This window comes from Chiloscyllium plagiosum, unplaced genomic scaffold (assembly GCF_037043375.1).
Source record: "Chiloscyllium plagiosum isolate Xiang-an unplaced genomic scaffold, Cpla_swu_hap1 HiC_scaffold_24, whole genome shotgun sequence".
NCBI lineage: Eukaryota > Metazoa > Chordata > Chondrichthyes > Orectolobiformes > Hemiscylliidae > Chiloscyllium > Chiloscyllium plagiosum.
The window spans coordinates 28,843,371-28,860,461 of record NW_028270162.1 but is presented as its reverse complement, the minus strand read 5'-3'; the positions used below and the strand labels follow the sequence as shown (position 1 = coordinate 28,860,461).

The following is a 17,091-nucleotide window of genomic DNA, read 5'->3' as shown; positions in this document are numbered from 1 at the left end:
TACTTTCCAATCTACTTGAACATTCTTAGAATCTAGCGAATATTGGAAAAAGTAACATCAACATATTAATTATCTCATTAGCCATCTCTTTTAAGACCCTTTTGAAATTCATCAAGACCCTGAGATCCATCAATTTGCTCTGTATTACCTTCCTCTTGATTATAGTTGCACCAAATTTCTCTTGCCCTTCCACCTCCTGACTTACTGTTATTACTGAAATGTGTTTTGTATCCTCTCACATGAAAACGGCAGCAAAATATTTGTTAGTTTCATCCACTATTTCCTTATTATCTGTTATTAGCTCCCCCACTATCAATATCCTGAAGATGATGTATTGTATTGCAATTAGAAATATTAGAAATTTAATATAAATTCAAAATTTTTAACATACACATACACCTAATGACCTATAAGGAAATACTGCATGTAACTAATGCACTGGAACAAACGTCATTGAGCTCAAGGTAAAGTTGGACACTTTAAAAACACACCCTACATATATAATGAATGTTCTGATTATCTATGCTTAGCGAAGATTATTTTGTTGATCTGTAGTTCTTATTCAGAGTGACAAATTTACAGCAAAGCAAAATTATTCTTCAAACAAATTTGCTGTCGTTTTCAGTGTCCTTTCCTTGCATTAAATTAGTTTGTGTTTATTCTAATTAGCTTAAGACTCCAACAATGTTTTAGTCATTTTAAATACTCAGAAACATTCACTATTGATTTATGTAGTTTTCAAACTGCTCACCCTTTTATTTGAATGTTAGCTATTTGGTAAATCCAGTATTTCACACAAGTTAGTATGCAATCCACACAATAAAGCACTGATTTTCAGCACTTGTGGAGACTGCCAAACAGGAGTGGGTGTGTTTATTACACAGAGCTCTTTATGACATGTATATCAAGCATTTGATGATGGCTTCTGAAATCCATAGCCTTATTTTAAAATAAGAAAGAGTCAAATGCTGACAAGGCAGTATAAGTGCTTTGTTCTGTAGTTTTAAAGTCTAGGTGTGCCAGACTATGTACTGCATAGCAAAGTGGCATTTAGAAGCTGATGGACTTTCAACTGTGTACGTGAAATCAGAATACATTTTTTTTTCTGTCTGCTGCAGTTCCGAGAGAATATCCAAGATATCCTGCCTAGCCTTCCTGCTCAGGATGACCACTTTCTCCTACGATGGCTCAGAGGTACTTTGATATAGTTACCTAGAAATCTCTAGTTCTGTTCATTTCTTCCCAATTCCCATTTTCTTTCATTTTCTCCTTTTACCAGGTACCTTCTTTTCTTTTCAACTTTTCACCTTTTAGTTGTCAAGGAGTTCAAGAACATCAAATCTATAGACAGAAGTAAACCATGAGGATATTGTCTCCTATGTTGGCAGATGGGTAACTTAAAAGAACTAAGTAATGCTCAGGACTAACAATAATCTGTAGCCACACAAATTGAATGACAGAATTAAAGTGAAGGCCAAGTACTTGTTAAGCAGCAGAGATCCTTGGTTTGCAATCCCAAATTCTAGAGATCTGAAAACGCTGCTTTGTTATGTTGATGCTAAGAAATCTAAATGAGTCCTCCCCTTTCTAGCCCATCCATTGTATTCCATTTTAAGCAAACTTACTCAAATATTTGTTCATTGCTAATGTTTCAGAAACTTTGGTGGTTTGACCTTAAACTTCATGAACTGTGTTTCTTTGACAATTGGTCTGATTCACTGTGAAGTTTTCATTAGCATTGTGGACTGTATAGAAAATTCTTTTGGAATTGTTTAAACCCTTGTGGTTGGACCCACTGAATAATTTGTGTGGGTTTTACTGAGCTGTTTACAATACTGTACAATGATAGGAGATCTGCTTACTCTGCATTCCTGTTATCATGCAGTGATTTTGCAAATCGCGTAAATGTCATTAACATTCAGAGTTTTCCTAAACTATCGTGTTTTTAGCAATTAAATAGGACCATTTTCCTGCCAGCTATTGAGCATTACAAAAACTGAGTATAAACACATGATCTAAGTCATGTTTCCAGAATATAAGTCTGTAGTTTGAAGAATATACAACATTCCACAGCACCAGCAAATAAAGTTTTGGAATTTCAACATGAGTTCTTTGAGTATAATTATGTGGCATGTGGTGGAGTTTCACTTTATCTCACAGAGTAGTCCCCAGTTAATACTGGAAAGATGATTGCATATATTGAAATAGAAGCACTTATAGATGTATAACAATGCTAAGTAAAATTTTGCTTTTTTTCTTGAAAATATAATACCCTTTATTGTATAGGATGCTTTGGGTTTTCCTGAGGTTGTGAAAGATGCTAAATAAAAACATGTTTTTTTCTTTCTTAAATAGTCCTGCAAATCTCGTTGTGTGGAGTTTTATATATGAAAACAGCTGTCTATAGACCCATTGCTTAACACTGCAATTCAAAACATTGCACAGTTAAAAGAATACAACCCTTAAGACTTCACCAATAGCTCATTGGATTTTCATTGCGAATTTGAAATAATTTCCATTTCTGCTGGACATTAGAGGCAGAGGACATGCCAGCCTCGAAGTACTGTACTTCTGAAAGCTAGTTGCTATTGACTTGCCAAAAAAAATGGACAGGTTTATGCAATTTAATTTCTGAAAGTAACCTAAAAAAAATTGAAAAATGTTCGATAACAAAATTGAATAAAAACATTTTTCATATGCAATACATCTGGCATTCCATAATGTCCAAGGATGTGCAGATAAAGTGGGTTAGCCATGATAAAAATGCAGGGGACGGTTGGTGTGGACTCGACGTGTCAAATGGCCTGTTTCCACACTGCAGGGTAAATATGATTTGTGTTTCCCACCTGCCCTGATCCCAGCACTTGTGTCCAAGTCGAAAGTCTCATGTGTGATTAGATTAGATTAAATTACTTATATGTGTCATGCTCAATTACAGTCATTTGCCTCTCTCAAAGAGATTGTGGTGGTTAAGACAGAATTTTAGCAGTTAAAAATTGGAATGGAAATTCCTAGACTTGCCCAAACTTGATCTCTTCACTGGGAGTTAGCATCGTTAATTGTTTGGTGAGGAGGGATGCATAATCAATGAGTTGGCATCATCTGCTGGTTAGGGTGAGCACTGATAGAACTGATAGGCATTTCTAACTTCCCTTATTCGATTCATATCTCACTTACCAAGAGAAAAAAGATCACTGATCATAAACTCTCAATAACAAAATGCTTCCTATGTTGCATCTTGTGCTCTGTCAGCAATATACTCTAACTTCTGATTGAAGGATACATCTGCATAAATTCAATTGTGTGGCTTATGTTCTTGTGAATCTATCACAAGAATATGCAAATGTTTGTTTCTACTCATAGCATTTGCAAACTAACACAGCCATTTGAAAAGAACATATTTACAGAAGTCCAAAATTATCAAGTCATTGACAATCTTTTTGCTTAGCATTTGATTCACTATTATGTGTAATTTTTGTAAATTAGATAGTGAGCAGTTGTTGTCTAATCTTTTGATGCTGTGGCCAAGATTTTACATCTTAGAGTTAATGTGTGGCGGTGAGTGTCTTAGGTAGCATCATATACACCAGTCAGGGTATACCATTTGGCACTAGAATGACCATAGCTTGCCTGGACCCTCCTCACCCCAGTCACTTATAGATCTTATAGATTCCACCCTATGAAATTCAGTTGCCCCTATGATTGTGAGTGTTCCCTTAACTAGCACTACAGTTAGGCCGGTCTCCATGAGCTGCCTCATGGACTGACCCTAAAAACCTCCCAGATTATGTGTGATCTGACTCTAGTCCCCTACTGACATATTCCATGTCCCAGACTTAATTTGCAAGACAATCCCAACTGATCAATCAGAAAGTCTAGGAGTGACTTTTCCTGACTTTCAGGACTGACCAGGGCCCAATCCCCAGACTGCAATGGAGCTGATCCCTGAAGATGAGTTGAACCAACTGCCTGACAGAGCATGGCTAACCCTCTGGCCAAATGGCCAAATCACTGGATTGATAGTGGCAATATTCCTGACTGACTGGTTAGAGTCCACCCTCACACCATGAAGTAATGGCCCCTTTTACCTTTCGAACATTGCTGTGCTTGTCAAGCACATGCAATGCATTTGCCATACATGCTGCTGGCACATTCTGCTTCTTTGACTCTGTACAGTACTGTGCACCACAGGGACATTTAGTCCCACCTGCCCTTTCACATGGTCGGCTCACTCTCTCTTATCTGCATGTGTTCTCGTCTCAATTTCTGCGTTAAAGTGCTATATTTATGTTAATTCTGGTGATTAGGGAAATTAATATGCAAATATATGGAGATAGGCTTCTTTTAGGTGATGAGGGGGAACTTAATTGTGAAAGTTTATCTTGACTGGGGGAACCCGATTTTAGTCTCTTGATCGATAAAGTCATCACACTCGCCATTATTCTCAGCTCCCTAGGGAGTGGAAGATCAGGCCCTAAGAGTCTCTTCATCCTTCTGCCATATTCCTCCTCTTCCCTTGTGCCAATGGAATAAGATTGGCTTACTTCGAGCCACATTTTAGCTTTAGATTTCTATACTGTTTGATCTTCCTTTCAGTTTTAAAGCTAATTAGTAGAGTCTGTGACCTAACCATTCACCAACAGTTGGGCATCTGATTTCCAACCTCAGCTAGAATCAAGAATGGAACAGATTGGGAGTTATGGAGTAACTTCCTTTTGAAAAATTTACCTTATATGGTGTAAGGCACTTTGGAAGAAAATCTCCAACAGGGAAGTTGAATTCTAAAGGGAGATATTAAAATGAAATATAGAAAGAGAAGGTAAATGCATTGGCCACATTACACAAAATCATTATTTTGATTTATCTTCCTCTTTTAGATGCCTCTCTTAGTGTTTTACCCGTTCTTACAGTTTACAGTGAGAATGTGTTTAGCCTGTTAAGTTTGCAATTACAGAATATAGAGATAGAGGGAAGAAAGAAAGAAACAACCAATGCAAAAAGGGACTTATCCTATTGATTTTGAGTATGGTTAATATCCTACTCAGATGCTGAATAAAAGGAACACCCATTAAAATGGTGGCAATTTAACCCTATCATTCTGTGCATTCTGTGCTCCAAAATTGTTCATAGTTTTTGAATGACCTTTTGAAGTTTTATTGAATTGTTTGTTTTATTTTATATTAAATAATTCATTTTTAAATTTATTTTCATTGTTATTAATTTCACGATTAAACTCCTTTGAATCATCAAGCTAGTGTGTACTCCTCTAAGCTTCTTAACAAGAATAATCTTAATTTTGAGTAATGGAAGACAGTCCTTATAGCCAGCTATGTTAGTGAGTTCCAGGCCATCGATTAGCCTTATTTAAGTTGGCACTCCAGTTGAGTAGTTTTTATGACAAATCTGAGCTTCCTGCCAAAAGTAATTTTGTATTTTTATTTGACTCAAGAGACTGTACTCCCTTCATTCTGCCAAAATCCACTTACATTAAAGAGAGAACATCACTTTCCTGTGGATAGCTCTGGATCTAAGAGTCTTGAATTTCCCTGTGGGCATGTTTTGAACAACAGAATATTATATAGAACATTACAGCGCAGTATTAGCAGAATGCCTTGAGAAATGTACAAACTACCTTAAATGTAGTTCTTCTAGGGGTTGCTCCTATCTCCTGTTAAAGGGAAGGTGAGAAATCTGGACAGAAATTTAGAGCAAAGAAGGTTTATACAAAATTACTTCATCTGACACTATTTGCCATATAACATGCTGGATCCAAAGGTTCTAAATGGAATGGATAGAGAAATACAATTTCCATTGATTCACACTCTCTGGTAGGAATTTCAGTAAAGTAATCAGACCCATTCCACAGTTGTTTTTGGACAGCTTTGGAACAGGTAACTTTTGCTAGTGTACACTAGTGTAAGATGTCACACGGGCTAACCACACTCCCATATTTTGATCAAATAATTGGATTTGAGCTAAACATTGGGTTTATTGTATTTATTAAATAGTCATTTGATTGCGCAGAACTTGAGTATTGCTAAAAATACGACAAACTGTGAATTTTTCAGCAAAAGGTTCTTTAGTAAATATGCTATAGTTCCTTAGGCATTTACTTGAGAGGAAGAAACTGGAAGATCTGGTAGAAGCAGGTAAAATGGAGGTCTGCAGAGTTGAAGGAGACTAGGAAAAAATGCTCTGACAGCTGAAAAAACAGTTCAGCTATAAAGTTTTAGAACACCAAGATGTTAGCTGCCAACAATTACCATGAAAGGTGGAGAGCCATTATTCTGATGTTGTAGAACATGGCACCAGAGAAAAAGCATAAACCTGTCCTTCTGTTGGAGTATGCTCCTCTTCTTTATTGCCCATGGGTTATGTCCAGTGGTGTGTGTACTACCGTCCAGATCCTTTTTTAGTGCCTTCCTCAAACCTAAGCAGCAATTAAGAGCTATACTATGCTCTTAATTGGATATCTACTTAGTTCTTATAGTGGGCACACATGTCCTTCCTTGTTTTGTCCATCTCTTTTGTCTTGTTAGTAAAGACCAGTTGTTATTCCTGCATATTTTGTATAGTGCTGTTTAACGGGATGGGACTGATGTGGGTTGCCACTTGTGTCAGTGCTGCTTGACATTGTCCCCATATTTTTGTTAGCTTGCTAATATGATGAATGTTGACGACAATTTTCCAGAACATTATGCAGTTTAGCTCAATCCAGCACTGTTTGGAAGGTGTTCCCAGTTTCTGAATAAACCCATTCAGTGTCAGTGGTGTCTGTGTCTCTTTCCATGAGAAATTCTCCAATGCCCACATTGTGTCACGAAGTAGACACCATCTCGCAGATGGATTTTCTCCACAGCTTGCTTTTGCTGAGAAGATCAAGCCTTTCTGACATCATATTGTTTTTGAAACAAGCAAGCTTGAATTTTCTAATTGTATCAATTCCAACTTTCCTTTGTGCCATCCTCACCATCTGCAGTGATGATTATTGGCTTATCAAGTGCCAGCATTACTGACCCACTTATGGGCCATTAGTTTGATTCAATCACAATATAACCGATGTGTTTCAGCTGCTGTATTATTTTCAGATGACGTGAAAATAGTCTCGTGTTTATATAGCAGCTTGGTAGCCATCAGATATCTCAAAGCACTTTACAGGCAATGATGTGCTTTTGAACTATTGAAATATAGGAAACAAAACAGCTAAGTTACACACAGCAAGCTCCCATAAACAGAAATATGATAATGACCAGCTAATTTGTTTGTGAAATGTTGTTTGAGGGATAGATATTAGAAAGGACATCAGAAACTTCCATTCTCTTCTTCAAAATGAGTCCACTTCGATCTACTGAAGAGCTCATTGTTTAAGATTTGAAAGATACCTCCGACAATGCAACATTCCATCAGTACGACACTGATGGTCAGATGGTCAGCTTTGTTTTCTGTGCATAGGTCCCACATTGAAACTCAAATCAACAATCTTTTGACTCAGAGGTGAGAGTGATACCAACCGAGCCACAACCGACACTTACTAAGCACTCTGATGAGAGTGGTGGCAATAGTGAGGGCTGGTGCCTGGGGTACGAAACAATCTTGGATGTCATCTGCCAAGTTATTCATTAAAATATTGGACAGATCGGGATCAAACTAACTGGGTCTGAGTCTGATTCCTTCAGGTTGAGAAAGCAGTTAATAAGGCATATGCAATCTTGAACTTTATAAATGGAATACAAAGACAAATGATGAACCTTTATAACCACTATTTTGACCTCCAAAGAAGTTTTGTGATTAACTCCACTGCACTTTATAAAGGATGCGAAGGGTTTAGAGATGGTACAGAAAAGACATCGGAGAATTGCTCCAGGGAAAGGAAGACTGGAGGCATGTAAACTGAGAGGCAATTTTTCTGATAACAGAGAAGTTTGGGAGTCGATTTAATTGAGGTGTTATTAACATGAGAGGTCTGGACAAAGTAAATAAAATTGTGCCCATTGGCAGAAGGCTTGAGACCCAGACAACATTGATTTCAGACTGTTGGCAAAAGGATCAAAGGCAACACGAAGAAAACGTTTAATTTGCACAGCGAGTGGTTTGGATCTGGAATGAAATACTGAAGAGTGTGGTTGAGGCAGTTTCAATTGTCGCTTTCAAAAGGGAATTGGGTAAGCACCAAAAAAATGAAAGAAAGAAGGAGAAGGCGAGTTAATGGGACCAGCTGAGTAGCTCTTACAGTGAAAAAAACAGAGTGCGGGAGAAACACAGCAGGCCTGGCAGCATCTGTAGAGAAAAGGCACAGAGTTAATGTTTCGAGACCAGTGACCTTTTGTCAGAGTTCTTACAGGGCACTGACATGGACAGTATAGGCTGAATGGCCTCCTTCTGTGTTGTCACCATTATATGATTCCATTCATCTTTGGTCACATTGCCTGGGTTGAGGGAGCAAGGTACTGTACCCTGAACAGTTATGGAACCATGAACAACTGCAATACTAAGCAATTCTAAGTAGCTCATATGAAAGAAACTCATTTCAATTACACAGGCTAATATAAATATAATCACAAATAAACATTAGCCTCAGGATTCTACCAGAAAACCTGTTAGACAACATTCAACACCTTATCGGAAAACAATAAACAAAAGGTAATGTAATTCCTTTCAAACAGACTAGAATCATAGATTCATAGAGATGTACCGCACAGAAACAGACCCTTCGGTCTGACTCGTCCATGCTGATCAGACATCCCAACCTAATCTAGTCCCACTTGCTAGCACCCAGCCCATATCGTTCCAAACCCTTTCTATTCATATACCCATCCAGATGCCTTTTAAGTGTTGCAATTGTACTAGACTCTACCACTTCCTTTGGCAACTCATTCATACAAGTACCACCCCTTTAGGTCTCTTTTATATCTTTCCCCTCTCACCCTAAACCTATGTCCTCTAGTTCTGGACTCCCCCTCCCCAGGGAAAAGACTGTCTATTTATCCTATCCATGCCCCTCATGGTTTTATAAACCTCTATGACGTCACCCCTCAGCCCCCAATACTCCAGGGAATACAACCCAGCCTATTCAACCAATCCCTATAGCTCAAATCCTCCAACCCTGGGAATATCCTAGCACCATATGAAATCTATCCTACACAATTAAGCAAAGTCCCATTTAGTTGGTCTCCAATATGCTTGCCACCTTCATGAATAAATTAGCTGACATTGAAAAGTTTTGTCTGCTACCCTTGTGTTGCCACCATGCCCACCAGAGTGGTTCTCAGGTGTCAGCCATGATTCGCCTGGTAGCCTTCTTTCTTCTACTTCAGAAAGTTGTGACTTCAAGTCCTAATCCAGAACTTGAACATGAAAGGTCAAAAATTAGTTCATTGATGATTGCACAATGTTCAGTTTTGAAATTTCACAGATGCTGAAGCAGTCTGTGTCCATCTGTAACAAGACCAGGGCAACATTCAGGCTTCAGCTGGCTAATAGCCAAGGTACATTCACACCATGTAAGTACCCAGCACTGTCTGTTTCCAACCAGAAAGCATTTGTCTCTCCTTCAATGGCATTAACATCATTAACCTCCCTATCAATATCCTTGAGGGCTACCATTGACCAGAAACGGAACTGGACCAGCCATATAAGTACTGTAGCTGAACGGGCAGTCAGGCTGGAAATTCTTGAGTATTTCATGATGCAACTCTGTTGTTAGTATAGGTGAGGGAAATTTGATGAAAGGAAATAGGTCATACTATCTACCCCCAGCTTGTCCCCCAGCCCCCAGCTGCCTGTCTAAAAATCATTGTCTACATTACAACTTCCTGATGCTTTGCAACACACTTGTCAAACATCAGTTGGATTACTTAAATAGGTAAGGGGAATTGCAGTTTTGAAATCATTCACCATGCAAAGTTGTAGACACAGAAGCCCAGGTTTACAATGGAACCATTCTCTGCTTCTTTAATCATCCTTTTTGGATAGTTTAGGACAGCTAAAAGGACAGATACCTTTACATGTGAAATAGGTTACAGTTATAAGGAGAGGCTGGACAAACTATGGTTGTTTTTTCTGGAGCAGCGGAGACTGAGGGGACATCTGATAGTTTATAAAATTATGAGAGACAAAGATAGGTTGACAGTCAGAATTTTCTTTCCCAGAGTTAAAATGTCTAATGCTCGAGGGCATGCATTTAAATTAAGAGGGAGAAAGTTCAGAGGAGATGTGAGGGGCAAGATTTTTATGCAGAGTGTGGTAGGTGACCATAATGTACTGCCAGGGGTAGTGGTGGAGACAGATATTATAGGGGCATTTAAAGGACTTTTAGATAAGCTTATGAGTAAGCAAGGAATGGAGGGAAATGGACCATGGGCAGCCAGAAGGGATTAGTTTAATTTGGAGCCATGTTTGGCACAACGTTGTGGGCTGATGGGCCTGTTCCTGTGCTGTACTATATTCTGTATACTAAGGAAATGCAATCACATGCATGAATACACAGTGCTGTTAGAGGGAACAGTGCAAGACACACTATGTAAAACATATATTAACAATCTTCACAGAAACACATTTTTCACGAGAACAAATGTTTAGCGTGCAGGAAGTCAGTTGAACATATTCTGCCACAGTAGCTGTTCTAAAATCTGTAAAATATGTGAATGAAAGTTTCGTTTCTATCTTGGGTATTTCATGATGCAACTCTGTTGTCACTACAGGTGAGGGAGAATCCTGCTGTAAATTTGAAGAAAGGAAATAGAAGTAAGAATGAGCAAAGTTAGAGAATGAATGAGTGAACTCCCTAAGCAAGAAGTTGAGTCTGTGAAAGATAGCAGTGCTAATTGGTTGTGACTGAGGTTTTAGTGAAAGGAAACATAAAGTTTCCTCCACTGCCTTCTGTCTTGTTGTTATTGTACTTTTTTTACATGCTGCATGTAAGGTGTTGTTATATTGTATGAAAAGTATTAGGAAGTGAATTGTTAAACATGTAAAAATAAAATCCATAATGCCAAACCAATTGCTAAGCACTATATACTGAGCTAATAATTTATCATTGCACAGCACATGATGGGATTTGAGAAAGAAACCCCAGTTTCAATATTTGTCTCTTCCAGTGTGATTGTCTTAGCTTTCTGGGAACCATAAGTCAGAAACAGGTTTCATTATTTAATATTATTTTTTGCTCAATGTAGCTTCATCTTATCCATATCCTTGATTGTAAATTATGTTCCATGAGGAGAATAAAGAATAAAGAAAACTCTCCTTATTTGCAGCCAGGAGTTTCAACCTTCAGAAAGCGGAATTTATGATTCGCAAGGTAGGAGAAACTGCTATTAAACATTGTACTGAATATGAGTAACCGTTTCATCTTCAATATAAACTACCTCTTTCTAAAACAAAATCCCCCACACTTCATTCCCTGGATGAGACAGAGTAGTCTGGCAAGTGTTGTTTTGAAGCTTCTGTCCTTGTTTCAAGTTCTGGGATTGAAAGTTCCTTGGTTGCTTAAAGTTTCCATCTCTCTTTTTCATTGAAACTTTTATGAATGACATGGCCAAAATCATTAACTTGCTAATCAAGGAATTTCAGAAGCAAGTCTGATCCTAGTTGTACCTAAAGTAACAACATTAGCTTGATTTATATTCTGTCTAATTAAATTGTAATGCAGTGACATCCTTCACATTGGAGTTCTACCTAATGCCTTTGCAAGATCGGTGTGCTCAAAATATTTGGTTATTTAGGTGATTCACTGATTCATCGTGAAACACGGATGACTGGAGGGTGCCCTGTTGCCCTTTCCTCTAAATATTGCAATATATTTTGATGGTCATGCAAGCATCAATATCTGCAGGATATTTCAGATGTTTTTCAGTCATACCGTGTTCTGTATCACACACTGTGTGGTGTTACTATTGATCAGAAACTTAACTGTAACATCCATATAAATGCTACAGCTACAAGAACAAGTCAGAAGTTGGGAATTCTGTGGTAACTCACCTCCTGTCCTCCTAAAGTCTCTCTGCATGTACATGCCACAGGTCAGGCAGGTATGTGATAGAATGCCAACGACTTGCCTGAATGAGTGCAGCTTACGAAACTCAATGCAGGACAAAGCACTTGACTGGCATGCCTTCCACCATCTTAAGTACCATCTGCAAGTTCCACTCTAGGTCATACACCATCCTATTTCAGCATGAATGGATAAAGAGCTGGAACCCTGACAGCACTGTGGATAGACCTACTTCACATAGGCTGTAATGGTTCAAGAGAGGAGCTCACCACCACTTTCACAAGGGAAATTAAAAATGAGCAATAAATGCTGACTTTAAGCAGCAAAGAGCAAATGAAATAAAAACAGCCTCACCCTTTTCAGAACATATCTTATTTATTCTGCCACAATGTACTGAATACTTGTGGCAGACTATTTAATATGGGGAATTTATTGGTGGCTCAGAAATTAAATCAGAGTCATACTGATCTCCCTTGGTTGCCGAAAGCCCCCAGGAAATTTCTGTCAGGTTCACCAGTGCACTGCTGGGTGTAGGAGTTCATTGTTAGAGACTTAGTGCCCAGTGGAGGAGCCTGTCGTTGTGAAAGACAGGTGACTGGAGGGTGCCCTGTTGCCCTTTCTTCTGATTACACTGCCACTCATCATCCCCATCCTGCCCCACTCAACTATATATAGAGATCCCACAATGCATCTTGATGAAGACCAATAAATATTACCCGTTTCTATTAATAGTATTCAGAATGGGTTCCTGTTGGTCCTCAGACCAGGATGCCAATCTTGGAGTGGGATTTCCATGACTGGGGGGGTCCTAAGTTCGAAAGGTGACCCGAGGCTGGGACTTAATTTGGTCAGGCTGCCTTCACGGAAACATTTCCAGGTTTCCCACTGGCTCTCCATCCAATGGACATGAATCCCACCGTCAATATTAAATTCAGCCCATGGTATCAATGAAATAAATATGTTCAATGAGTTGGCATAATGCTGCATTGAAGGGGAAGGTCACATCTCTTCTGCATTGATTTTAGCATGTCGAGTTCAGGAAACAGATGAAAGTTGACACAATCACGAGTAACTGGGAACCCCCTGAGGTAAGACACTAACTTTATCCAGCTTTGAAAATAAAACTTTGTCACTGACTTTAAACTAATGAACCCTGAACTTTGAACTCAGCATTTTAATTAGTACTGCATGTTATCTAATTGCCTTTACCTGCCTCTGTTTAGATGCCGTACACGTTTCCAAGAGAATCAATTATGACCAAATATCTGAATTGATGCGAGTTATCTTCAATAGAATAAAATACTGCAATTAGACAGGACACAGTTAATGTAGTGAGCAATCCAATTATTTCAACTGTTGCAGATGAAATGCAGTTCCAGCTTTTTATTTTGCTAAAGTAGTCAGGTATGTCACTTGTATAGTAAAGGAGTTGGGATGTTATGTACAGAGCACTGATTAATCCACTTTTGGACTGCATTCAATTCTGGTCTCCCTGCTATAGGAAATATGCTCTTAAACTTAAAAGGATGCAGATAAGATTTACAAGGATGTTGCTGGGGTTGGAGGGTTCGAGCTATAAGGAGAGGCTGAATAGGCTGGGGCTATTTCCCCGGAGCATTGAAGGCTGAATAGGCTAGGGCTATTTTCTCCAGAATGTTGGAGGCTGAGGGGTGACATTATAGAGGTTTATAAAATCCTGAGGGGAATGGATAGGCTGAATAGCCAAAGTCTATTTCCCACACAAGGAGAGTCCAAAACTAGAGGGCATAGGTTTAAGGTGAGAAGGTAAAGATATAAAAGGACTTAAAGGGCAACTTTTTCACACAGAGGGTGGTATGTGTATGGAATGACTGTCAGAGGAAGTGGTGGAGGTTGGATAATTACAACATTTAATAGGCATCTGGATGGGCACACGAATAGGAATGGTTCAGAGGGATGTGGGCCATATGCGGGCAAATAGGACTAGATTAATTTAGGACATCTGGTCAGCATGGATGAGTTGGACCGAACAGTCTGTTTCTATGCTGTACAGTTCTATGACCCAATCTAATTTTATAAACATGAGCACATCACTGACACTGAGAATATTTGAAGCTCACTTGCTTCCCCCAACAATCTCCTTCCTTTCTTCCAGAATACTACCCCCAGTGGGCGGCACGGTGGCACAGTGGTTAGAACTGCTGCCTCACAGTGCCGGAGACCCGGGTTCAATTCCTGCCTCAGGCGACTGACTGTGTGGAGTTTGCACGATCTCCCCGTGTCTGCGTGGGTTTCCTCCGGGTGCTCTGGTTTCCTCCCACAGTCCAAAGATGTGCAGGTCAGGTGAATTGGCCATGCTAAATTGCCCGTAGTGTTAGGTAAGGGCGAAGTGTAGGGGTATGGGTGGGTTGCGCTTCAGTGGGTCGGTGTGGGCTTGTGGACTGTAATGTAATGTAATCTAATCTAATCTAATCTAAGAGATGGAATGCTGTTCCAGAATAATAGGTCTCTCTCTCTTTCTTAATGGGTCATTTCTTTGTGGAAGGGGCCAGACTGTTCTGGGAACTGGGGACCTCTACTTTGAGGGTACCAGATCCTGCAGAAAAAAATCAAAAAGCAACAGGACACTTAGAAAAGAGGAAGAAATGTAATAATGAGGTGACATTAAAAAGTGTTCTATAAAAGCCCGCCTTCCTCGCTGAACCAAGCCACCTAGTCAGAGAAAAATGTATGTGAAGAAACCTGATAATAATTATACAGTTATGAATCACAGAATACTAGCTGCAGAGAGAAGGTCATTTGGTTTATTGAGAGTACGCCTACTCTGTAGAAGAGAAACCTATTTAGTCTTCCTCCCTACTCTTGCACATACTCCCCAATCTTAACTTGCACAAGATCTTTAAAATTCATTCATACAGTTTCTTTTCAAGGCTGCTATAGAATCTGTATCTACCATCCTACCAGGTAGTGTATTCCATATCCAAACCACTTATTGTGCAAAACATTTTCCCTCATGCCACCCCTGGATCCTTAGCTGTTCACCTTAAATCTTTGCCCTTTTGTAATCAAATCTTTTGCTGCTGGAAACTGTTTCTTTTTATTTATACTATCTAAACTCTTGATAATTTTAAATATCTCCATCAGATTTCCTTTTTGCCCTTCTGATGCGAGGAGAACTCTGCCTTCTACAGTCTTTCCAATTATTAACAGTAATTCCTCAACCCGGGACACATTCTGTTCTGTGCCTTTTCCAAAGCATTCTCGCTCTTCCTAGAGCTTGGTGCCCAAAATTGAACATAATATTTCAGTTGGGTGCTATAGGTTTAGCATAACGTCCTGGCTTTTGTACTCTATGAGAAGAAAGTGAGGACTGCAGATGCTGGAGATCAGAGCTGAAAATGTGTTGCTGGAAAAGCGCAGCAGGTCAGGCAGCATCCAAGGAGCAGGAGAATCGACGTTTCGGGCATAAGCCCTTCTTCAGGAATGAGGAAAGTGTGTCCAGCAGGCTAAGATAAAAGGTGGAGAAGAGGGACTTGGGGGAGGGGCGTTGGAAATGCGATAGGTGGAAGGAGGTCAAGGTGAGGGTGATAGGCCGGAGTGGGGGTGGGGGCAGAGAGGTCAGGAAGAAGATTGCAGGTTAGGAAGGCGGTGCTGAGTTCAAGGGATTTGACTGAAACAAGGTGGGGGGGAGGGGAAATGAGGAAACTGGAGAAATCTGAGTTCATCCCTTGTGGTTGGAGGGTTCCTAGGTGGAAGATGAGGCGCTCTTCCTCCAACCGTCATGTTGCTATGGTCTGGCAATGGAGGAGTCCAAGGACCTGCATGTCCTCGGTGGAGTGGGAGGGGGAGTTGAAGTGTTGAGCCACGGGGTGGTTGGGTTGGTTGGTCCGGGTGTCCCAGAGGTGTTCTCTGAAACGTTCCGCAAGTAGGCGGCCTGTATCTCTATAGAGGAGGCCACATCGGGTGCAGCGGATGCAATAAATGATGTGTGTGGAGGTGCAGGTGAATTTGTGGCGGATATGGAAGGATCCCTTGGGGCCTTGGAGGGAAGTAAGGGGGAGGTGTGGGCGCAAGTTTTGCATTTCTTGCGGTTGCAGGGGAAGGTGCCGGGAGTGGAGGTTGGGTTGGTGGGGGGTGTGGACCTGATGAGGGAGTCACGGAGGGAGTGGTCTTTTCGGAACGCTGATAGGGGAGTGGAGGGAAATATATCCCTGGTGGTGGGGTCTGTTTGGAGGTGGCGGAAATGACGGTGGATAATACACTGTATATGGAGGTTGGTGGGGTGGTAGGTGAGGACCAGTGGTGTTCTGTCCTGGTGGTGGTTGGAGGGGCGGAGCTCAAGGGCGGAGGAGCGGGAAGTGGAGGAGATGCGGTGGAGGGCATCGTCGATCACGTCTGGGGGGACTGACTAATCAAATGGGAGATCACCCTACCTGTTAAGAATTTTGCAGAGACATGAAGCACTTCATTGTTGTCTTTTCAGAAATGTCAAAGCTAACCTAACTCTATGCTGCCAACTTAGCAACGTTATCAACTTCTAAAAGTCAGTTTTGTAAAGTCTACATCGACTGAAGTCAGTAGTGAAAACTTGGAACATCATATCCTTATTGGTCATGACAATAATTCATAGCCAAATTTGAACAAATCCCATTAATTGTCCAGATCTATTTTGTATATCAGGGAGAAGCCCAAATACAGTCAGTTCTGCTATAATGCAGTAGTTTCATTCTCGTGCAATCCCGTGTTATTAAAAAATTGTGTAATAGCAGCACCATTTAAACTAATGGGGCCGGAATCGCGTTATAACCAATACATGCTTTAGAAACAGTGCCCCCAATTCGTCAATGATGTTATAGCGACTTCATGTTAATGAAATGCACGTTATAACCCAATGCGCTGTACAAGGAAATCTATTCCTCTTTTTTTCTTAAAATAAAAGAGAGAGCTAAAAAAGTCATGACCAATCCAGCCAAGACCAATACAATCCCTATCTATAAGTACTGATGCCCATTTTTGGATGATACCTTCTCTGTTCTGTGCTGTGAGAAATCTTCAGACAGGTAAAGGAAATTAAAAGCATGCTGGGAAATTAGCTGAAGTGTTTCTAGAGAATGTTGACA

General features: G+C 40.1%; 1 protein-coding gene across 2 annotated transcripts in view; it reads left to right on the top strand.

Annotated features, from left to right (window-relative positions):
* sec14l8 (SEC14-like lipid binding 8) overlaps window positions 1–17,091 on the top strand; it is a 73,249-nt gene that overhangs the window by 18,252 nt on the left and 37,906 nt on the right. For both annotated transcript variants that reach the window (XM_088000007.1, XM_043715662.2), the window contains exons 2-4: window positions 1,119–1,194; window positions 11,256–11,299; window positions 13,018–13,080. In XM_088000007.1, the coding sequence (XP_087856133.1) occupies window positions 11,288–11,299; window positions 13,018–13,080 (75 nt within the window). In that variant the 5' untranslated portion in view covers window positions 1,119–1,194; window positions 11,256–11,287. The remainder of the gene's footprint in view (window positions 1–1,118; window positions 1,195–11,255; window positions 11,300–13,017; window positions 13,081–17,091) is intronic.